The 24384-nt window shown below is 50.9% G+C and overlaps 1 protein-coding gene across 1 annotated transcript; it reads left to right on the forward strand.

The window, feature by feature from the left end:
- Positions 1-8450: 8450 nt before the first annotated feature.
- Positions 8451-14315, forward strand: PPP1R3B (protein phosphatase 1 regulatory subunit 3B). The gene is made up of 2 exons (XM_086611817.1): positions 8451-8484; positions 11487-14315. Exons 1-2 carry the CDS (start codon positions 8471-8473, stop codon positions 12376-12378), a joined length of 906 nt encoding a protein of 301 aa, XP_086467943.1. The 5' UTR covers positions 8451-8470; the 3' UTR covers positions 12379-14315.
- Positions 14316-24384: the final 10069 nt, after the last annotated feature.

Consider the following 24384-nt stretch of genomic DNA (forward strand, 5'->3'; position numbering starts at 1 on the left):
TGGGGCAGCCAGTCTAGCTATACAGCCCTTCTCCAGGATGTGACAGCACCTTCCTGTCTCTGGTACGTGCCAATGGTGAGATCTGAAGTGCTCTGTGGGTCTCAGATGACAAGGTTACAGCAACCAGTTTCAGAAAACACAGTGTTCAGTCTTTTCCAGACTGTCGCCACACTGGGAGCCTGGACAGCACAGGAAATCTTGTGCTCTGAAGTGATCCTTACACAAATGGAAATAATTAGTGCAAAGAGTTTGGTATTGCCTGCAATTTTTCTAACATTGGACTATTAGTTTTGATAGAACAGTACTGCACTAAATTGGACTAACACAGTGGGGGTAAAAGCATTTTTGAAAGATTAGGAAAGATGGCCTATCAATAGAGACTGAGTGGCATTTGGCTTTCAGGGAAAAAACACCCAAGTTATCATTGCAGTTGTGGAGGTGAAAAAATATGAAAACCTAAGACAGCTCAAAATCTGTGGGACCAGGTTTCTTTTTTCTCTGCAACTGAAAAGCTCAACAGTAGATGATGTTCTGCTCTTTGAGCTTATTTGAGCATATGGCACAACACTGAACTCTTAAATCTTTCCACATAGACAGGTTCTTAACACTAGCATACACATCTCTGGGCAGGATTGTGTCCATGTGGGTAGATGTGTATGTGGGTGCTCATGTACATGTGAGAGCCACACTGAGAGCCACACTGATGCCCACATTGCTGTCCTCTTGCACAAGACATGAAAAAGCAATATTGCATTCACTTCCTCTCTCAAAAAAACAGTCATCCAAAATACAGCAGTCACCAGGGCATTTTCAGCTGCGATGCACTATTGAGCCTCTTCTGGATTTGCCTCTCCTTTATTGGGAGCAGATAAGTCAGCAAATCCAATTCCCAGTCTACTCTACTTGTGATGACTTCCAGAACCATCGTATTTATTTCAACTTACTGGTTTTGCTGTTTTTTTCCAGCTTTGCTGGTGCCACCTGGTTCAGATCACTGTAGGCTGCTGTCCCATCTTACAAAGCCAAAGGCCTTCTCCTTCGTGACCTGCAGTGTCCGCACCACCTTGGTCTGTCCTCCAGCACTTCAACTTCTGCACAGGAACAGAACAGTGACATCCAGGGAAACCTGATGGACACCAAGCACTTTGTTTTGCTTTTGGGAGGGGGTTGCATTTTCTTTATGTTGGTTTTTCAGCCACTGCAGAATCCCAGCAGCTGCTGCTCAAGGCTGGCAGTGCTCTCCTCTTCCGCGTGCCATCCCATGCAGATGGAAGCCACGCAGATCAGTAATAGGAGATGAGCAAAGACTGGAGGAGGAGGGATGGAGGAGACAGCCAAAAATGCTTGCAGGCTCCATGGGCTTGGGACATGCGCAGCTCCCAGCTGTCAGCACTGGAACACTGCTCAATGTGCTGTCCCGTGGCCTGACGTCCTCCTACCCGACCAGAGCCAGCGGCAGGCTTCCTACGAATAACTAGCCTGCTTTCCAGGTCCCGTCAGAGTTATTCCTGACCTGGGTGTGTCTCTTGTTCGCAGGCACATTTCCTAAATTCTGCCTCATCCAATCCAAGTTTAGAAGTCCTTGCTCTGGTGCAAAGATGCTGTGCATAACTGATTCCTGGGAAGCGCAGATGAGATTAGCAGATCTTGCAAGATCAGGCAGAGAGAGAGCTGTCTCTGCAGGATCCTAAGCACTCAGGAGAGGAGGCAATGTTGAGCTACCTCCAGACAGCGGAGGTATTTGTGTGCACCAAACCTGAGATCTCAAGTGACCTACTTAGTTGCATTTAATGCAACTTCAGAAGAACAAGAACCCCAGAGGGGTAATTTTTTCTAGCAGTCAGTTTCTGTAAGAAGGAAACTTCAAGCTTCTGGATAATTGGATAAACCTGTCACCAGTTTGTGTTTTTTTTTTTCCTGAGATTAAATTAAAACTTCCAAATAAAAAGGCCTAGTTACACTTGAAAAATGTTTTCAAAGAATGCAGAGGCTCCAGCTGACCTCCTTCCACAGCACCCTCCGCTCAGCTCTTGCCTTTACCGTTGACATTGCCTTTGGTACTTGCTTGAGATAACATTTAAACCTCAGGCATTTGTTTGAACATTTATTTGAACATAATCATATGTTCCTGCTGATTTTCAGATTCCCTCTATCGTGAATGCACGGATAGGCAAATCCAGAACGCAATGGAGCTGCCCATCTCTCATTGACACTAATCTTAGGATGAGACAAAATGCTTAATGGAGAGACTGACTGTTCTCTGCTGCAGCAGAGACAGCCTGGATACTGACAGAGGCTCAGCTGAAGGGCATGAACTCCGAAAGGAGCTTGGGATTGTATTTATCAAGAACTACATGCACTCCTCAGTCTGGCCTTTTCCCTCAGCCTTCATCAGCATACAAGTGACTTTCAGGCAAAGCACAGTCCCTCATGCAAAGATAAGCCCTCTGAGTCCCCAGGCCTGGGCACATGCAAGTTCCCAAGACATCTGCCCCACCAAATAAGGTCTGCAGTCTTCGTAGGGCACCAAAGCTAAAATATACATTGCCTTGCTATGTCTTGTGCATCTAGGGCAGATTCAAGTCCAGGCAATTGGACACTTGTATGGTGTAAACAAGACAAGCTGTCAATGCAGCTGGACTGATTCAGCCTGCCTGAGAGGAGCTGAGCATCCCTATGTCTCTGCAATCACATCAGTGTATGAATGGAAACACCCCCGATTCCTTTTCACACTCTTGCCACAACAGCCCAGCCCTTGCTGTCCCTCTCCCACAAGAACACACAGGGAATTTGGAAGATTTGAGCTTCTAGTCCAGACTGTCTTTATGCTCCTTTTTCCCTCCCTGTAGGAGGGCATGTACTGCTTACAATTTTTTTTTTTTTTTTTTTTTTTAACACATTGTATCTGCACAACCAGGTACTCCTGGGTTCAAGCAAACAGCAGAAGGGATGGAAAGCCACCATGTTTCTCTGCGTCAGCTGAAGCGTAACAAAGAAAAGCTTCTGGGAGGTCAAGCCAGACATTACGGCAGTGCATGTTCACTAGGGAAAGGGATGCTCTCAGGAAAAAAAACAGTAAAGATGGGTACACAGCTATTGCACTGCTTTGTGCAATCTTGGGGCAGACAACCAACCTCCTTTCTTTTGCTGTAATTCTTCCAGGACTTCACTGCTGGGAATGAAATCTGTAGACTGAATGAAGGCAATGTCTTGGAGCTCTCTGAATAGAACATCATAGATGTTGAGAAAGCAGGAGGTACCTTTCTCTCCTTGGAGGGGCTCACCCACTCTTGGGTCCCAGTCTCTGGGTAAGAGGTTGCTTTAACCTAGAACCCTGCATACAGTGTCTCACCTTAGCACTGCTATAACATTTTAAACAAGCACGTGGAATGCCTGGCTAAGGACTTACCTCTTTGTTATGCCTGCCTGCCTGTCATTTGGTTGCTCTACTGCCATTTTGTCTTGTTGTGCTGCCCTTTGGGCTCTCCCTTTGCTGGAAGCCCATCTCCTTTTTTCTCTGTGGGTAGCAGCTTTCCTTAAGGCACTTGTAGTAACTTATTTCCATTCATTCTCTCCCCCATAGCCTCCCTTTTTTTTTTTTGCAAGTATTTTCATGATCTCTCTTGAGCATTTTTATTATTAAGAACCATAGTTTTATAATACCAAGTCTTTTTCTACAACACTCACTAGCAGGCCAGGCTTTGTGTCTGGCCCCACATTGTCTTCTCTGTGCACATTGGGCTGGAAGGGAAGGTGCCATGGTCTTCAGCAGGGCAGAGTACATGTTCCTCGGGGTGCTTGACCATGAGCGCATACGAGATCCAAAGGGAGCCATGCCAAGGTACATATCCTACCTCGGGCCTGCAGCCAATGTATTGAGGTAACTCCTCATTTCTGGACAGAGCCAGGAGAAGCAGTGGTGCCTCTGCCTTGGAGCACAGCTCCCCAAAGCGCACTCAAGAGCCTTAACAGAGAGTGAGATTTCCTTTGATACTGGGGCATGCAGAATTCCTGGGACAGCCACAGGAGTCTGAGACCTATGGAAATAAAAGAGGGGAATCCTGTCACCCAAAAGGACTTCTCATGTCTTTTCTCTGGTGGAGCTGTGTTTGCCGTGACCCTACAGGAGCTGGACAGGAGCCTGGGACCACCACCCAAGCAACATGTCAGTACCTCAGCACACAGTTGCAGCTAAGACCAAGTTGATGGTGAACCACAGACTGAGAGAAGCCATGTTTCCTACAGATTTCTGTCATGTTGTCCCTCTCTCCCGCTTTTGTTATCCCAGCTTTTTCCACCGCTCCAAGACCAGCCCCATGACACGCACTATAGCTGGCCAGGGGGCTGTCAGTGCTGGGTGGCCAGCTGGTGCAGCCACTGACTGGCCAGCAGGCCACTGCAGCCAAGCCCCACTCTGCTTTTGCTCAGCAGCTATGTTCACTGGGTCTCTCCCCATCAGCTGTTGACACTCACAAAACTTAAAAGGGTCTGTAAGCTTCCCACTCCCCTGTCAAGTGTGGCTGAAACCCACCAGTATGACTAGGAGGGACAAGGGAGGACTGACAGCCAGAGAGACACACAGTACAGCCACGGATACATCCTTTCTGGAAGATGGCATGTTGTATTGCTGACTGCCACCTCTCCTGGGGCTCTGCACTGGTCTGGCCAACTCTCCCGCAGTGCACCAGTGCTGCCCAAAATAGCCTCTTTGGTTTCAGTCAGGCTTTCCTCCCTGACCACATGCCCTCGATGACAAAAATCGCTCCAAAATTAGTCTCTCCCTTAGCATTTTGATATGAGGCAACATCTGATTAAAATTACTTCAGTTTCCCTCATAACCTTGTCATAGGCGTGTGGACTTTTAACAAAAACCCTCCTCTGCTCAGTGCAAGCGTCACGGCCTGGCTCAAAGGCAGCAGCCGCAGTTTCTCAGCACTGCCTATTTGGAAATTGCTGGCAAGAGCCAACATTGCAACAGCATCAGCCGCACCACTATGGTGGGCACCATTTGCTTCCCTGGGCTGCTGTGGCGAGCACAAGTTCCATGGCACCTTCATTGCCACCTGAGGACTTCCAGCAACCAAGGATGGAGACCTCTCCCAAACCGTGCAGCCGGGCGCTCCCGGCTGGGCTGGGGCACAGTTGGGCGGGGAGGTGCAGAGGACCGGAGCCCCGGTGTCCATCATCAGCAATGGGGGATGGCAGCTGGGGTGATAGGGAGAAGAAGGTAGCAGGAGGGGGCTGTCAATTTGGGAGAGCACAGGAGGCGCAGGACGGGGTGCCCCACGACGGGAGCCCCAGCGCAGCTCCCTCCTGGGCCGCACTGTTACATCAGCTGCTCCACCAGTTTACAACACTCGCCCTTGAGCCTTGGCCCCACAGCCTGCTGTGGTGTGGTGGACGCGTTGTGCAACACACCCAGCCCTGCTCCCCGTCCCGCCGGGGCTGCCCGGTGCTGGCTGCTGGGAGGCTGAGCTGTGGTAGCAGCCTACCAGTTACCGACAGGGACGAGAAGATGTTCCATCACCCCTGTCTCTAGCAGGGCACTGGAGGAGGTGGCATGACCAGGAAGGGTACCCAAGGACCTACTCAAGCCTGTTGGTAAAGGTGGCTCTTGATGGAATGTGTCGGGGGAAGGAGGGCTGCCCCACAGGAGGGATGGAGAAGCTCTGCCTCCCCTCCCACAGCAAGCCAGTAGGGCTGAACCCCAGGGGTGCAGGAGCCATCACGTCCTGTCCTGGAGTAAATCCTCCAGCCAAACCAGGAAAAAGCCCCAGGTGAGACCTGATGGGATAGCAGGACGCTCCTTCCAGAGCTGTCTGCCATGGCTGGGACTGGTTCTGCAACACTCCCCGAGGGAGAAAAACCCCCACAGCCTCTTCCTCATAGCCAGGGAGCAAGCTCTTCCTCATCCCTCAGCAAGGCGGGAGGGTTGGAAAGCTGTGGGGAAATCACAAAGACCACTGCGCAAGGGCCTAGCACAGAGCTAAATATAGCCACTATCTCAGATAACAGCCTGTGTCCACAGCCCACCGCACCGCCCTGCCCCGACTTCCACCCACCTTTGCTTCGGGGGCAAACACCGCGCAGCAGTTGTGAAACACCCCCGGTCCCCGCTGACGGCTCACAGGGCTGGTACCACGGGGCACGAACGCGCCCCAAGCCACTTCACACACGTGCCTTCCCTGGCACTGGGGGCTGGCTGGTAAAATCCCACACAGCTCCCAGGCTCACCAACACCTGCCCCGGCACCTCCGTAATGCTGAGCAGCCAGCAACACGCAGGAGAGACCTGTTGCAGAGTAGACCAACAGCATAAGTCAAGTCAGAGCTTCCCAGTTTTTGGGCTTGTCCCATTAAAATCACTGCTTCCACCTGAATCTCTCTGGTGTCCCAAGATCAGTGACGCTGAGCCTGCCTGGAGAAGGGGAGGCAGCAGTGGAGAGGGCCCATGGGCTGTGACCACGTTATCGGGTCTCTGTCTATTGCTCCTGGGCAAATCTGAACATGGCTTCTCTCATCCCTGCTGTAAACCCTGTCACTAAGTAGCACGAGCTGAAATCCCTCGGTACATAAAACATTACTGTAAGTCTGCAAGACTCCTGCAGTGGGTACCTCGTTCAGCTTTCTCTCCCCAACTTTAAATATTACCACTGCCTTTATCTAAAAAGGGTTTATAAAACAAAATGCAATGTGTTTTTTTTCCATCAACAAAACGCTTTTGCCTTGCGGAGTAATAAGGTTATGAAATGGCAGCTTCCAGCAGGAAGTCTCTGGCTTTAACAATAGCTGTGTGTGTTTCCACAAGTTAATCAAAAACAAATGTTGACACTTCAGTCCTGCTTTTGTGCTCTGTAAGGGAGGCGAGAGGAAGCAGCATTGCTCACAGCTGTGCAGTTAGAGGCCAGATGTGGCACAAGAAGAGGCAAATGCTATTATCCCCATTGTTACCATGGGGAGAAGGTAGATGCACCATCCTCACCTCCCAGCAGGCTTTACAGCCTCCGCTGCTTGCCCACGGAGGCAGCATTTGTCCCCAAAGCCACTTCCCTGCCAGGGTGGCCAGCTCCCTGCACACTTTTCACATCGTTGAGGACATCAGGCTCTGCGCTGAAGCGGACTCGGGAGCAGCCCCAGGGAGCAGAGATGGGAACTGGTGGCAGGAGGGCAGCTGGGAAGACCCCTTTGCCCAGCTGGCCCTGCAAGGCAGAGGGGGTCTATGCCAGAGCATCAACTCGCCCGACAGATGTTTTCAGGGTGTCGGAAACACCCTCCCAGGCCTGCACATGTGCCCAGATAGGGACTCCCGTGGGCAGGTCTCTGTGCCAGCTGGGCCCCGCAGGTGTTTTTTCCCACTGTAAGTCACCTCTATCAGATGATAAAGTCATTTTTTCCACTCCACACCGTAAATATTGTCTGGAAAGAGGATCTTGGAGCATCCTCTGGAAATTTCTACCCAGTGCCAGCACAGAACCGCAGCCCGGAGCCATGGTCACAAGGTGTGGATGCGTGAGTAACCCTCCTCACCCGTTCCTGAGCACCCAGACACCCTGGGCCGGCTCAACTGAGAAGATCAGTGCCCTAAAAAGGCTTTTCTGCCTCAAGAACATGTTCCTGTAAGTTTAGCCCTCATCTGCTTATTTGCGAGGTCCGCAAAGCCCCACTATACCCTTCTGGACAGGCAGGAATGGCATCGTGGCGCAGGAGCCATGTGTTGCTGCAGGACAGAGAGGGACTGGGACAACCCAAGGCCTGACCCAGAGCTTGTACCTTCTGCCAGAACAAGCGAGCCTCGCTCAGGGAAAGGGAAGGGGCTGACTTAGCAAGGTCTGTCCATGAAGGAGAGGGTCCCTTGGGATTGAAGGAATTTTCCAGGCCTGGAAGGAGCCAGGCCCACGTGTGCAGGGACTGGCAGTGGGGCGATAAGCAGATGATGGTGAGAAACCCCGCGGGGCTGAGCTGGTGGGTAACCCCAAGGGCTGGGGGAGCCCAGCCAGGTTAACGCAGGCCGGCAGCCCTCCGCAGGCAGCGCCGGGGTTCTCGGCCGGCTGCTCCGCTCACCCCGCTGCTCGTGGGCCCCGTGCCACTGCCGTGCCACCCACCCCACGGAGCACTCCGAGCCCTGGGAAGCGCTGGCCCCCGCCATCCCAGCTGCGCCGCTGCTTCCAGAGAGAGCGCGCTCCCCCTCCCCAGCTCCACAGGAGCAGCGGGGCACCCCGCCCGCTGCCCCCCGACCCGCTGCTCCCCGCCCCCCCCCCCCCCCCCCCGCCGCGCCCTCCCTCCCTTCGCGTGCCGGGCGCCCGGCGGTCTATTGGCCCCCCGCCGCGCTCGGAGCGCGCTCATTGGCTGCGGCGCGGGCTGGCCGGGCGGGCGGGGCGGGGCGGGACGGACGGACGGTCTTAAGGGCCCGCGGCCGGGCCCGGCGCTGCCCGGGCGGCGGCGAGTCGGGGGGTTGTCGGACACCCGTCATCATGCACTGCACCAGGTATGGTTCCCTGTGGGGCCCGCGTCCTCCTTCCCTCCGCTGGCACTGGCGAACGCGTCCTGCTCTGCTGCCGTTTAGGCTTCCTCGGGTGCCTGCCGTGTCCCCGCGGTGCGGTGTCGCGTCGCGCTGCCTGCGCTCTCCGCCGCGGGGCTGCGGCTGGGCAGGACGGAACCCTCCAGCCTTGGCTTCTGTAGCTCCCCGGGTGAGCCGGGAGCAGTAGCCGCGGGGCGGTGGGGCCGCCCATCCGCCGGGCTCGTCGGGGTGTCCCGGGTTCCCGGTGGGGCTGGACGACGGGTCTCGGCTCGGGTTTGCAGCGCTGCTTTTGCTTGGAAAAGAGAGGGCAGAAGGGACGGGCTGTAGCAGGGGTGATGTATCGCCCGGACCTCAGATAAATGCTTGTAAGAACTGGGCTGTGCCCTCGGAACAGCTCGGCCTTTTCCGGAGCAGAGCAGAGGGCAAAAACCTCGGGAGCTGCTTCATCCAGCAGCGTCTCACGTCTAAAAACTTCGGCCTTAGTAAGCTGCTGCACACCGAGCCCTCTGCAGGGGGGTTACCTGTCCACGAACAGCACTGGAAGCAGAACGGAGGCAGGTGAAGGGTTTTGATAAACGTAGGTGTCAATAATTCCTTTGCTCTGACTTGCTTCTCCTTCCTAGAAATAGAGAAGGGAAGAGCAAGCAGTGACATCCTCTTCTGGAGAGGGTAAAGCTGCGGAAGATGCCCAGAGGGGCAGAATCTAGTCTGCCTTCCTTTTGAGAGGAGGGGGAAAGGAACCAACCCCTGTACCTGGGTAGGGCTGCCTGCCTTGCACCGCTTGCTTCCTAGAGCTCCCTTTCCTGTGCGAGCTCTCAAATCTGTTTCCTGGCTCCCACCTTCAAAGTATCTGAAGTTCAAGATGGCTGATGCTGGCCTCAAAAAGAGAACCTTCCTCTGTTGGCTGCGAGCTGGGCATCAGGAGGCTCTCAAGCACAGAAGGAGATGTCTGGGATATCAGATGAGATGAAAAAGTTTGTAAAAGCCTGGAACTCAGCCTAATATTAGGTATGGAAAAAAGCTCTTACTGTAGTTCTTAGCTTGGAAGAAAGCTCCAAGTTTTGCGAATCAGGCTGGGTGTTCTAAAAACTGTGAATAACCAAGGCTTACTAAGAAACTTAACTTCTCAGCAGTTATAGGAATTCAAATTAATAAATTTCCCTGGATAAAGACGCAATGCGGATGAAACTGGCTCAAGTAAGAGAGAAGCATTGGAGGCTGCCTTAATTCAAAGGAGGAAGTGACTTCTATAAAGTGTGTGTGAATAAAGACAGCAAAAGCAGGTAGAGGTGAGCAGAAGGGTGTTAGCAGACAGGTGGATCTGCTGTCTACAGCTGTCCTTGAGCTGAGAGGAGGCTGAAGGAGGCAAGGCAGGAGGAGTTAGCTGGTGGATGTGTTGGGAAGCAAGCCTTGGCACACGTGCTCCCAATAAACAGATGCCCTTGCTGAATGGGTGCTGTGAAAGCCTGCTCAGAGCTGCTCTGTTGGTGTTGCAGGGTGGGGAGTTGAAGCACTGAATTGGAGAGTGTAGCTCTCTCTTTTCTTGGCGTGAGGGCAGCAATCAAGTACTAGAGCTGGCTGTGCGTGGCTTGGCAGCGGAGCTCTACTGCGTCACGTGGCTGGCGGCCACTGCTACCGCTGCTGGCTCGTCCCGCTCTGCGTGGTGGGAGCAGCTCTGGAGCCTGGCCTGCAGCCAAACAGGAGATTTTTATTAAGGGAATACTCAGTGTATAAGGTCAGCTGCAATGCAGTTGACTTAAGGAGGAGGTGCGTGTGCAATAAATCTGTCCAGTGGTTTATCCAGAGCCAGGCCAAAGAGTCTGCCAAAAGCATCCGGCCTAAACCTCAGTGTAAGGGTAGGAGTGATAAGTATGGGGTTCTGGGAGCTACCTGGCTGCAGAGGCAACTCCAGGGCTACACCTGGCAAGGTGTGGGGTGGGAGCTGCCCTGGAGATGGAGCTGCATCCCTGGAGGAAAAGGCTGGATGCTGGAGGAGGAGAGGCTGTGGTGGAGGGGTGCAGAGCCTTCACCTTCTGGAGGAAGGACTTGTTTCCAAAGGCTTGGTCAACCTTGAGTAGGTGACTTATCCTTTGGCAGAGCCCTGTGGCTATACAGCTTTCCCGTGGGCTCAGCACAAGTGCTGTGGAGTGTTGAGGTATGAACTGTGCGCTGGAGGTAAAATCTGTTGAGCCATCTGAGCTGACATCTGCTTTAAAGTGCAGTAGAGGGAAGAAAGCGGCTCCTCTGTAGGGTGCGGAGCAGTGCCAGCGAAGTCTCTACCCTGCTACTGCGTCAGGCTGTTGCTGTCCTTACAATACTGCTTACAGGCATTTTAGATGGAGTGGTTCTGGGAGATAGTGATGAGCAAAGTATGTAGCTCAACCAAATGAGCTCGTTTTAGCCTCTAAAAATACCAGACATTTAGGGTTTTATGAAGGGCGAGGTCAGTTGCGTACAGTGGCTTGTGACAAACTGAGTTCCTGCTCCTATAAAAGCCTCTGATGCCCTGGGGAGAGTCTCTCCTGGAGGGAGGAGGGTGCAGCAGCAGTACTACTTTATGTAGCATTGGAACTTGATAACCTCTGGATTTTGCAGACATCAGCAGGACTGAGCTGTGGGTGTTACTTTGGGTTAGAAATGCTCTGGAGCCTGCTATTGCTAACCTAGTAGGGCAGTGCCTGCCTGTGTCTTCAGATGGTGACTCTGTCCCTGTAGCAGTTGGAAGAGATCTCATTCAAGGGCACAAACAGGCTTCAGTCCTGCTGCTTTTGCTGTAGCATGTTTCTCACCGTGTCTGTAAATCCCACCATGCAAGTATTTGCCTCTAATTAAGCTTGAGAGACTTGTGGGGTTGATGGAAGTGAGTTTCTTTGGGATGGGCTAGGGGTAAGTGGTGCAGCATTTGTCTGACAAAAAGTCATATTAAAATGCTTTTCTAACATCAGCTGACCCTTCTTCTCATCTTCCAGAGTATTAGACTATTTTCCTCACAAACAAGCAATGGCTGTGGATGTAGCAATGCAGCTGTACCTACACTCTTCACCCTTGCGGAGGGAGAAGCATGCCTGCAAAATTGCTCCACAGCCGAGCAAGCCGTTGCGGCCCTGCATCCAGCTGAGCACCAAGACCACGCTGAACGGACCAGAAGAGGTAGCAAACTCCTTCACGCACAGCAAAGTGAAGAAGAGGGTGTCGTTTGCAGACAGCAGAGGCTTTGCTCTGACGATGGTGAAGGTGTTCTCAGAGTTTGATGATCCCCTTGATATTCCTTTCAACATCACCGAGCTGATAGACAACATTGTGGGCCTGACAACAGTGGAGAGGGACAGCTTTGTCCTGGATTTTGTTCAGCCCTCAGCAGACTACCTGGACTTCAGAAACCGCCTCCAGACAGACTGTGTCTGCCTTGAAAACTGTGTGCTAAAGGAGCGATCCATTGTGGGAACAGTGAAGGTGAAGAACCTCGCTTTTGAAAAGACTGTGAAGATCAGGATGACGTTTGACACCTGGAAAAACTTTGTAGATTTCCCGTGCCAGTATGTCAAGGATACCTATGGAGGGTCAGACCGGGACACGTTTTCCTTTGACATCAGCTTGCCCGAGGGAATTCAGTCCCATGAAAGAGTAGAGTTTGCCATCTCCTTTGAGTGTAACGGGAAGGTGTACTGGGACAGCAACAAGGGCACAAATTACAGGATCATACGGTCGGAACTGAAGTCTGCCCGGGAAGCTGTCCGTCCCCCGCAGGGCCCTGACTTCGGCAGTGCCTTTGACCAGTTTGGGAGCCCTCGGTGCTCCTATGGCCTCTTTCCCGAGTGGCCCAGCTACTCGGGCTATGAGAAGCTAGGTCCTTACTACTGACCCAAGGACAAAGTCCTGATTGACTAACTGTTGCTGGCGTGCCTGCAGGCCTGGGAGCTGATCTGAAGGTGAGGCGTATGGAAAAGCGGAAGAAGTACAGCTTCATGTAGCTCTGCATAAGCTGCCCAGCAAAACCAGATGCGCTCTGCTGGCAGCGGGCTTATAGTCAGGGAAGCATCTCTGGCGTAAAGGGCTGCCTTCCCTGCCTCAGCTCAGATAACTGGCCCTCTGGATGCTCAAAGGACCAGGAGCTGCTGCTCGTATGTCTCTTCAGTGCTGCTACTCCTTCCTCTTCTATAAAGCTGCTAGTCTCCAGGGAAACACTACAGTGCTAATATCGTCTGTCCAAGCTATGTAGTGCTGGCTGGTTCGTATTGCTTGCCTAATGTTAAAAGGCTTTCTCAAAATATGTTCTAGTATTAATTTTTAGCGGGCTGTACTTCAGCTGCAGGGTTCTCCTTGCGAAGCTGGCCCCTGCCTGCTGGAAAATGGAGCGTTTGGCTTGTGGGGAACAGAGCCCTCTCCTTGCACGCGTCCTTGTAGTGTGGGGACCTTCCTACTAGAGGCAGAAAGGGTGTTTTGGAAATGAATATGCAACTGCAATGACAGGAAATGTGACCCTACAGCCTGCCATATTAGGAGACATATGTGCCTGTGGGAGAGGATCTGATATGCTTAGTCACCAGTTGTTGTATCAGCTGATCTTGAAAAAACTCTCATTAATACCCTTGGTGTTACCAAAAATAGAGATTAGCAGTACTTGTGTGGTGCTTGTAACACAGCCATGGGCTGACAGCCTTGACTGCATTCTTCAAAACCTTCCTGTTTCTCTAATCATGAGCGATCAGTGACACTGCTTCCCCTTGATGGACATCTGAAGTCAGCTGTTGGCCATGATGGACCCTGAAAATGCAGTTCTTCCTGTGGACTGTAAAACAGGGTTTTGTCCAGCTGGGGCTCTGAGTCCTGTGCAGGAGGCTGTGCTCAAGTGTTACAGGAAGCTACACACAAATGGGCCACACAGTTACTCTTTGCTGTGGCCTGTAATAAGAAGTGACTGTTGTGTACCTATGGTGATGGAAGTGCCTTGACTGAGAAAGGGGTGGTACATGCAATCCCAACAATGCTTTGGGATAAACAGGGTTTGGAAATGTCATTGCTTTTGAGAAAGATCTCCTAATGGTTTGTTATTCCATGCCATGGACTGCTTGGCAGCTAATGGCATGGCACTGCTCAATGTGAGGATGCAGAGGCTATACTGGATCAACATCAACAAGCTGAGCTTCCTCCGTTGTTGTAGCAGCAGCTGCCATTTCAACCTGTAAATGCCCAAACTCTGCATCTGTGTCCATAAGCATGAGATGTGAGGTTGTCCTGACACTGCTCCTGGATGTGAAACAAATCACTGATGTGAGCCATCCCTATCTTCAAAGAGGTGGCTTGTCTTCCAGGCCTGTGCTGAGGGCAGGTGTCCAGCCTGTGCAGTGCCAAACAGCTTCACAAAGCTGCTTGCTTGTGCTAGTGTTAAGCAGAATAACTTCATTCCTCAGCTCAAAGGGAGAGTGCAGAATAGTTTGTAGAAATAGAGGTCAAGGGAATCTTACTGTTTCTAGTGCATAAGCTTTATATAATTTTTTGGGTGTCTATAGTAGCCTATGGATGGGCTGGAGAGAAGGAATGGGCTAGACTACTTACTTTTTTTTAACCAACCTTTTAATTCTGGAGACTGCTGTATAAAATACTTACAAGCTGTTTTACCCTTACCTAGAAGGGATACTATGATCACTGTTGGATGCCAAAAGGGACAAGAAGAGCTTGCAGGAAGAATAGCTTGCCTTCAACTGCTGCTTTTTCAAAACTCAATGTCAATGCATGTCTTCACTGTGCTTGATCACTTAGTCCAGGTGGTAAATCTGCTTGTGGGCCCAGAGCTCATCAGGCTTGGTTCCTCTGTTCAAGCAGCTTCTTAACACCTGCATCTGGTCTCTCTTGAAGGGACTGCTGCCTAGATTGGCTTGAACTGGGTTTTAAACTTAAAGCAAGTTTGAGTGACACTTTTTTTTTTGATTTAGTGTATGGTGTTAATGCTGTAAGACACTGACTGTAGAAAAGTCATGTTCTCCTGGTGTGCTGTCCTGCCTATGGGGAGCTGTTTGTGGGCCGAAACAAGGCATGTATGTCTGGAGTGCTGCGGATGGTGGTATCTCCTTATGGGCCTGTTCATTTCCAGGCTGTGGATGGGATGTGCTTAAGGAGGAACACAGAAGATAAGCTAGAAGAGCAATGCCATAAGTAAAAGCTAGGCTGGGAACTGACTATTTGACCAATAGTGGTTTAAAAATACTACTTGTGGCCTTTCCCCTTTTCCCTTTTTCCATTGCCAATGTGAACATAGAAGTGAGGGGCTGCTGTCCTCGCTCTATGCCTGGAAGTGCCTTGTGGGATGTTTTGCATGTTTGTTTTTAAAAGATATTTTTGTACACAACATTCAAGCAGAAAATGCACTTTATAACTGCCATGTAATGACTCTTTTAAAACTATGGTTCTGTTTTTATCTGATTGTTAAAATAAAGGTGGAACAAAACGTTGGCTGTGTATCTTGCCATCTTCTTATTTAAACACCCATGGGGCAGGGGAGGTGATTTGGACATGGGACCAGCTTCCTGCAAGCAGCCATTGGCAGGGAGGAGCATGTGTCCACAGTGGACTTCACTGCCTCAAACAGGAAAGAGCTGCCTGTTCCTGCTGCCTTCCTGCCAACACAGATGCTTCCAGAGCCTCTGCAGCTGTGGGAAGGAGGAGAGAAGCCAGGCCCTTGTCTCCCTGCTCTGAAGTTTCTCCACTAACTGTACTGGAGCTGCTCTCGCTTCTTCCCTGGTAGCAGTGCCAGGAACAGTGTTTGCAGGTTTTTCTGCATTTATTTCACATCTGTCTCAGTCCTTCCTCCCCACCCCTGCCTGGCTTGATCAGGGATCAATGCTTTCTCTCTGCCTGGATACTGAGGTGTGATGGATCCCAGGAGAGGTGTTGCAGTAGGAGGGTCAGGCTCTTTTCTAATACCAGGATCAAGTGAACGTTAGACCCTTCTTCACTTCAACCTCCTTGTTCCTGTTGTTGCTTCACTAAAAAGCACAGGAAGGAAATGTGTCCCTTTGCAGAAAGGGAACAGCTCTGGTGTACATGCCAGCCAGGACTAGTTTCAGGATTTGACCTGGCTTGGACCACAAAGACCAGCTCTTGGGGATGCCCTGGAGGTTGTTGCATTTCAAACAATGGACTGCTGAGTTGGGTGGCTTTTGCCACTTGCAGATAAGGTAAAAAGGACAGCTAGGGGGAGGGGGAGAGGAGAAAAAAGCGCTGGCTTGAGGGGCTGTGCTGGCACTGCTGCCTGTCTGGCTGCAAAGCCTTGCAAAGAGCAAGCATAGCCTTTGCTCTGTGCAGAAGTAAGCCACAGCCAGAAGGTGGGGGGTTATTTCTGAGCCTCTTGCTTTCATAAGATGAATTATCTTTTTCAGGGTGTTCTGCTTTCGGCAGCAGCTGGGTAAGGTAAAGCTTTTTGGTTTCTTAGGTTCCTCCCCCGTCTTTGCATCACAAAACCGAGCCTGCTGACACAGTGGGGTGCAAGCTCTTCCGCCGTGCTGTGAAGCTGCTCCCATCAACAGAAGAATGGGGGGTATTGCATGGTGATGTCTTCCTGCTCTGTGGCTCAGGAGAGCCAGCGCTGGCTGTCACTCTCTGTCACTGCTCGTTGTGCCCAGAGGCCATTCTGGCTCTTGTCTTTGTGGTGGGGTTCTTCTGGAGGTGGCAGATCTGCCCAAAGGCTCTCAGAGAGCTGCTCTGCAGTTGGAGTGCTTGGGTCCTGGGAAGGGGGTGTGCTGAGGGTAGGGGGGAAGCTATGGGTGTGAGATTTCTCACATGCAGGTGGATAAGAGTGAGGCAAAGGACTTCACTCTCTTGGCAACCGTTTACCATTTTCCACGTCTAACACACTGTTAGGTTGGTTAATGGTTGTCTAATGGTGCTGTTAAGCGCTGTTAAAGATGCTTCAGATATATTTTATTATTTTTTTACTACTGTTATTGTTCTTTTAATCAGACACCCAACATAGATCTCTTTCTAAGGGCCATCTGATTGTTTTTGTGGTTGCCAGGGTAAAAGAAAGAATATTCTTAAAAGCTATTTGTGTCCCTCCACCTGCCCGAGTACATCCCTGGGTGATTTGGGTGGCTTGGCCAGGGCTGCTTTCACAGCCCAACACGGGCCCAAGCTCATGAGTTGAGACAAGCAGCCGGCCATTTCCTGTAACAGTTTTGTGGCTAAAAGCCCCATGTGACGGACAGTTTCTGTTTGAGAGATAAGGAAGTCCAGGCTTAGCCTGTTGATGTCTGGGGCAGCTGAGATGTGTGAGCATTAGAAGGGCCAAGAGAGTTCTTGGGTTTCTCTCCTAATGCCCAGGTGTTACTTGCTAGGCGATACAGACATTGCCATTGCTGCATTTATAAAGCCATTGGTGGCAGGTGTGATTGTTCACTTGCTGTTTGATAGACAAAGATTTCTTAGAGTGGTCCTGGCATTCTTTCCCAGCCAGCCTTTGCTCTGAGGTTCCCAAACCTGGCAGTGAGGGTTTTCAGTGCCACCTCTTGGCTGGGTAATTAAGCTGGGGTGTCATGTTGATCTCAGCTGAGGTGTTTGGAGGTTCAAGTTTCCTAAGTCTGTGCTCTATATCCAACTCCCTTTGCCAAGCACAATCTCGTGCTGGCCCAGAGGTGCTGTCCTACAGGGGAGCAGCTCTGCTGAACCACTGCCACAGTGGCAGCCTCTTCTAGAGCACACTGGGTCACAAGTCCTGGATGCAGTGACAAAGGCAGGATGTGAGCTCCATACCTGCATCCTGGCAGAACAGGCTCAAAACTGTTCAAGAAGTTTGTTGAAAGTAGATCGAAGTGCCCCAGGAAGAGCACAGGTGAGAGTCTGCTGCTCTCTTCCCATTCTCATGCTTGCTAAGAGGGCCCTTTCTGGGGAATATGGGTTCCCAGTGTTGTCCTCAGCCTTCCCCAGCTTCCAGAGCAGGGCTGGTGATGGGCTGACAAAGTTCACTCTTTGAGGCTGCTCATGTATTGAAAGAGGTCCTTGAGTTCATGTTTCAACACATGCTCGGCTCATGACCCTGCTTAATCAGAAAGTGAGGCTCTGCTGCTAACGGAGCACCAGCAGAGCTACAGCTGAGATCCATGAGCCTGAACGTGGGGAGGTGATGAGCGAAAAGGTAGGAAATCCAAGAGACACTGACTGCTTTCGAACATCAATGAGGACGGTTCAGCCTGCTGACTGTCTGTGTCTCTGTACAGAGGCCGTATGAGCACCCCACATTCTTGCTTTTAGGTGTTTGCCAGGCCAGACTTAGCACAGGAGATGCTCTGGTGAAAAACTGCCCGCAGAAGCGTAAGATGCAGAAGGTAGGAAAAACGTCTCTGTCAAACCACAGGAGCGTAAATGAATCTAGGTAGTACTTTACTGCTGGAGCAAATTTTTCTGTGGTGTTAAATGTAGGTCTTACAGGCACTCGAAGTGGAGACTGACCTGTGAAAGATGCATTTGCTTTGCTAACAGTGGGCAGCTGGAGCATAGGAGGGGAGGAAGCCAGAGCACATAATTTCCCAACAGCAATCAGCATTTCTTCTTCAGTTTCCCTTCCACAAACCGCCAGCAAACGAACCTAACTAAGAAACTGGGTCTTTGGGGTCATGTCTCTTGTCTGCAAGGCAAGGGCTAAAGGGTGCTTGCTTTTTGACACGTACCAGGGGCTTCCTGTTGCTCTGTCATATCTCCCTCATGCCCTACAGCAGGGCCCTGCCCTTTTCTCCCTTACGCACCATGATGCTGTTTCCACCACTGCCAGCAGGACCATCACCCAGCACAAGGGTGACCAATTTCACAATGCCTCCCGCAAGCTCGTGCGTGGTCTGGGGGCAGGAAGGGCACTTGTGTGCATTGGGAGGAGGCTGCGCTAAGGACACAGCTCTCGGCAGGGCCCGGAGCCACCTCATGCCCCTAGGAACAGCTGGAGCTTTGCCGTAAAGCCAGGAGTGTGGGGCTGGGTTGTGATGCTCCCAAACTCCCCTGGTATTTTCACAGGATTGCTGCTGCTGGGCAGTTGAGCTGGCTCTAAACTGTTGCAATAAAACATATTTATGTCCTTGTCTCTTTTTGATGGAGCTGAGCTTCAAACCAGCTGCTCTGGCCCAGCAAGGTTCTGCCACACTGCAGCCAGAGAAGCTGCCTAGCCTGTCTTTATCCTCCCCCTTGGAGGGATACCGTGCCAGACAGTTAGCTGTCTTTGAATACTTGTTATTGACATTTACACAAGGCTTAAAAAAAGAAAAAGGGTGTCTTTGTTGAAAAATAACTGCAGCTGGCGAGTTCCTTTGGTACAGATAAGTCAGAGCAGTCACCAAGTTAAGTACTTTGGCTCCTGGAGCAGCGATATGGGCAAGCCCTTCCAGCTGATATGTTAGTCAGATTTCCTCTCTGTCCCATGCTCTTATGGAGTCTCAGGGGGAAGCAAGGCTCTAACTTCATAACCCAGGAGAATTACACGAAAAAGAGAAACATTCAGTATATCTCTGCAAATGCTTTTATAGCTTCCAGCTATTTCTGGTGTGGGAGTCTTCATGAGACCATGTGGTGTCTTTACATTCAATGAATCCTAGACAGGCTCAAGTGGGAAGAGATCTCTAGATGTCTGGTCCAAGCAGGACCACTTTCACAGCTAGCTGAGGTCACTCAAGGTCTCATCTGTGAGGATGCTGATGACCTCAATGGTGGAGATGCCGCCACATCTCTATGCCCTGTCCCAGGGCTGCGCTGCTCTCCTGGGGAAAAGACACAGTCCTCAGGAATCAAAGAAGCTCTGAGCAATGTTGCAGTCTTGCAAAGCACCCTGCTTCTTCCAGCTCCTGGCCAGATTCGGGACATATGGATGTGAGGGGACAAGATAAGTGGCCACAGCACAAAAGTACTTCAGGGCCAGCAAGTCTTAACTCAGGTGTAGTGTGGGGCAAGCGAGCAACTGATGTTTGCATACAGCAAGGTGCTTGACATCCCCCAAGACATCTTGCAGTAAAGGGTAGAGTCAGATTCCCAATACGATCACTGGAAAACCCTGCTGCCAAGAGCTGAAGACCTACATTGACCCCGCTGCCCACCTTCCAACAGTACACATCAATGTCAATCCGAGCAAACCAGACTCCAGTTTCCTTACCAGCACTCAGTATTCAGCAGCAGGGAACTCATGATCTCCTGCACCTGCTTTCCATCTTTATGGTCACTGCCAGAACAAAACTGAAGCATTATCTGCAGGAGTGTAATTCCTCAATGTTTGTGTGGTGACACTCCAGTGCTATGGAGACAGACACTTTCATAGAAAGAAATAGCCCCATTCAGGGTTTTACAACCATTCCCCTTTCACAGAGTGTTCCCCTGGACATCTGGCAGGTGTTGATTCTCCTGCATTTCCCTACTTGCTGTGATTTATTGGCACCTGGATGGCCATCAGAAATGAGCTCAGCTGAATGTGTCCTTGATGGCATCGCAAACCAGGGTTCAGGGTAGCTATAGGTGATGTGGTGACAAAGACCATAAGTGGCACCTTCCACTCCTCACTCAACAGCATGTTTGGTCACAGGAGTAGGAGATGTTGGATCGGGTCTCCCTCTTGGGCTGAGGACTGTCACAGCCCAGCTTTGCTTTCTCCAAGAAGCTGTCTCCAAGCAGATCAACTCACAATAGGAGGGAAACTAAAAATAAATAAATCTATCGAACCCTCCACTCCTCTGCGGTGGCTTCTGCAGGAGAACTTCACTTCAGAGACCAGAACAATTATCACTTGAATGCTTTATAGCCATGCAACCAATTATAGCAGACACACTAACTCTTTAAGTTGGTGGTCAACAAACTTTCTTAGACAACCAATGAATTTACACACAAATCTTTCAGTGCTTCTAAAATGCCCTGCAGTAACAGCCCAGTGCTGGTAAACAGAGAGCCGTAAAGTCAGCAGGGATGCGTGCGCTGGGGGTTAATAGCAGGATGACTGGGCATTTTAGTAATTTTCCCTTTTTTTAGTTTTGTGTCACTGCAAGGAAACACAGCTTTTGTACAGGCAAGCTGTCTTGTGAGTGTTAATTCTACTAACAGGTATCCTGTTTTATTCTAAAAGTGAGTATTTATTAACAGTTCAGTAGAAAAAGCTTTTGTCGTTACTTATCTGCATCAAACTGGATTTAGCGTTTAACCACTTACCTCAACAAATACAGGCATTGTACACATGACTTGGTGGCCCACTCTGAGACCTGGACAACCCATGGCAGTCTCCGGTTGCTTAGGACCCTCAGAACCCAAAGCTGTCTTTGGGGCAGGCTACCATGTGAGATGACTCCAGCTGGCAACTCAGGATCACTTTGGAGAAGCTGAGAAGGAAAGCAGAGTTATCTCCCTCTGAAATCAGAGCAGTAGTGCTAGCAGGGAAAGAAGATCACAAGGGCCTCATCTTGGCCACAGTAATGCCTGTAGGATGCAGCTGTTCCCTGGGCGAGGGGACCAGCAGCTTGCATTGGCCGTCCTCCTCTGGTGCACTAGCACGATGGAGCAACTCAGCTGTGCTGGGAAAAGTCCACCCTTGGACTGAAGGTGACTGGATGAGGAAATAGGACACTGGCCAGTCCAGCCACCTCAGGCCCTTGCCGCTCCTCTCCCCAGAGCAATTTCCAGGATGAAGGGACAAGACTCTGGTTCCTTTGGTGCCTATTAGCCCACATGGCCATGGGGCACAGAGGTGGCCTGGCTGGGGACAGCCTATACCCATTTCCTCACCACTTGTCCTCAGCTCCCTTGCCAAGGACGCCAGAGTCCATGCTTATGCATGTGGAAGTCACACAGGGAAGGCACAGGAACTCATACCAATGACCAGTTATTGAGCTTACATTAAAACTACAATATGTTTTTTTAAGGCTGTGGGTAGAGCCAGCTGGTTACATGAAATCTACATCTCTTGCTACCTGCCAGCAGCTGAGCAGTGGTCCTCCAAGTCTGCCTGTCTCATTCCCAGCCAGATCAGGTCTCAGGTAATGCGAGAGCAACATTGTCTGCTCCTCTCCAAGAACATCCCCATCCCAAGAGCAGAGCATTGACCTGCCTCCTAACAGCCAGGCAGACCCATTAAGAGGCAGAAAACAGTGCTAAAGTTACTCTCAGGTTGGTGCGCTTCCTGTCATGCACATCCTCCAAAGCAGGTCTTGGTCTTCTGATGTCCCCACATTGGCTCCATGCTGTTTGGCAGAGCCAGCCCTTCACTTGCCTACAGCCAGCAATATTCACTTGCAGATGTCTACTAGACCGGGCGTCATTGCTCAGTGCTTGTTGCAACTTGTCTTGCTGCTGCATAGCTGTCTTATAGGATGTGTCTCAGAAAGCACAATGAATCAAGTGGAGTCCTTCCAGCACAAGCTGTGATTCTCATACAGTCTCCCAGTCCAGCAGCCTCCCCAGCCAGAACTGGGAAAATAGCTTTTCTCATAAAGACAGTTTGCTAGGCTGACTTGTCCTGCCAAGCTGGAGGTGGCCAAATTCTGGCTACTTTAACCAGCCTCCAAATAGCCATATAACCCCTTTCCCAAGCAAAATAATGGGATGTGGGAAGCCATGGCTCCCAGTCATCTCAATGAAGCTAAATACCCTGTGTAAAGTTATAGGATGGGCTACACTCCTACTGAGGAGATAAAGGAGCGCAAGTGCCCAGGGAGGTGGCAGAGCCAGGCCAACTCTGACCCCTGTCGTGGAGCAGAGAATGTGGTCTCACGTTGTAGAGGCTGGGACAAGTCCCTTCTGCTGGGTTACACAACTAGTCATCAGACACACTCACTCTTCTTGCCTGCTGTGTGCTGGAAGGGCTAGGTCCATCCAAACTGCAGCTGGAGCATGTCACCTTGGAAAAATCCTGCCTCACGGATGAATGTCTGGGATGAAAGAGCACCAGCATGCTCGCACATCGTGCCAAGCTGAGCCAGCACAGGCTGTCAGGTTCCCCATCTTAATACAGCCGAGCTCACACTTGGCATTAAAGCACTGCTTAGATAACCAGCTGCTGCCGTTGCACAGCCACGCTGAAGGTGCAGCTCCTTTGAACACCCCTAAGCTACCTGTCAGCTTGAGCCATTGCTCTTCATGGGGCTGGGAATGGGCTGCAGGTCAGCCCTGACCGATTCTCTTGGTCTTCTCCGTCTTGATCCGTTTGCTGAATGGGGACATGACAGCATTCTGGCACAGCACACGCAGTTTTTCGCCTTTTCTTGCCATCAGCCAGCTCCTTACAGCAAAGCCCCCCAGCGACGACAGGCATATTCCCCCATCATAGGTAGGAAGAGCAAGGGAGAAAGAAGGCCTCAGCTCAGCTTTCTAATTAAGAAAATGAGAGCTCTGCCAGAGTCTGGAAAAAAAACCACCCACCTGGCAGGACCCTGCAGCTCCACCCTCAGGGAATTTGCATTTCTACCTACTTGAGAGAATGCACTTCCAGGATCAGCTGCAAGCGGAGAAGCTTGGGAGCCAGTTCTGTACAACTTACTCCAAATGAGGTTCCACCCAGCTCTAGCTGCAGCCAAACAAAAGCAAAGGCTCTTTTCTTCTGAAATACACAGGAGGTCATAAGCTAGCTTGGAGCTGTGTTTTCAGCTCTGGTGTTGCTCTTCAGCCCTGCTGCTTGTGTTCGTGTTTGGCTGCTTCTCCTTTTCCAAGTTCCAGCAGTGGATTACCTTTGTTTCTTTCACATTGTGAAGAAGGAATAAGTTTGGATATGGTCTTACAGGAAGACAGCAGATGCAATTTATAGCATCCTGCACTAAGGGGGCACCGAGAACAACTCAAACCCATCTGAACCTGAATCAGTAGCCAGATTTTTTTAAGGTGCAGATGACCCAGTAAGAAGAATGTGTGAGCAGTGACCAAGGGATGTTCCCAGCTGCAGTACAGACTGCGAGAAAAGAAAAGACTGGCAAATCTGAACCCTGGGAAGATCTCCAGATCTTGAACTTTTCCGTTGATCAGAAAGAGCAATCACTTCTCAGAGGATTGACCGCTTGGTACAGAGCAGCTCTGCAGTCCAGCAGACCAAGCTGTAAATACAGCCCCAGGGAACCAGACCACTCCAAACTGGTGCAATTATTGAACTGTGGGATGAATAATCATCCAAATAGCTTTCTCCAAGCAATGGAAGGAAGAAATGTCACCAACCATGTGAAAATTGAGACCATATGCTTCTAGGATGCTTTCTGAGAGGAGTGTGCTTGACAAAACTGGAGTGAGTTCAAGGCTGGTTCTCAGGTCGACCCCAGCACTGAGTCTCTTCTCTTCTGGTCCCAGGGACTCTCCCAACTCTGGTCACTGTTTTTGCTGCAGCCAGTGCCTACTTTTCTGAAAGGCTGCAACTCCTTCAGAGCCAAGACAGAGCTTGTGCTTTGTTTGTTTGGAAAATACAAATGCTAGAAAAAAAAAACATGCTGGAGAACTGCCTCTGGCCTCCCCATCTGTGCATGAAGGCAACTCTTCCACAGCAGCAGCAGCCTCTCCTTCCACTTGGCAGGTGTTGTCTGGGCCGCAGCGATAGATGCAGGATCTATTTTCCGTTGAGCATGCAAAGGAGAAGCAGTTGCCTGGCACAGCCCATGCCAGAAACCACTTTGCTACGCACTTTAACAGCTGATCTGATAACACAGAGGTGCTGGCCCCTGTTCCCTGTCCTTCCTTCCCTGAAGAAGCAGGGCCATCGCTGCTTTTTCTTTCCATGAGGAAGCTGTTGGACATAACCTGACACCTGAAAGGGCCTCTTCCACTGTCCAGTTAGTTTCTGGGAATCTAGGGCTCTTTCACATCCTGAAAGAAGGTGTTTTCCGCCTCTTGGGAGGCTCTCGGTGTGCCAGTAATGGAGCCACATGTGCATGTGCCAGAACCTCC

This window comes from Tauraco erythrolophus, chromosome 5 (assembly GCF_009769465.1).
Source record: "Tauraco erythrolophus isolate bTauEry1 chromosome 5, bTauEry1.pri, whole genome shotgun sequence".
NCBI lineage: Eukaryota > Metazoa > Chordata > Aves > Musophagiformes > Musophagidae > Tauraco > Tauraco erythrolophus.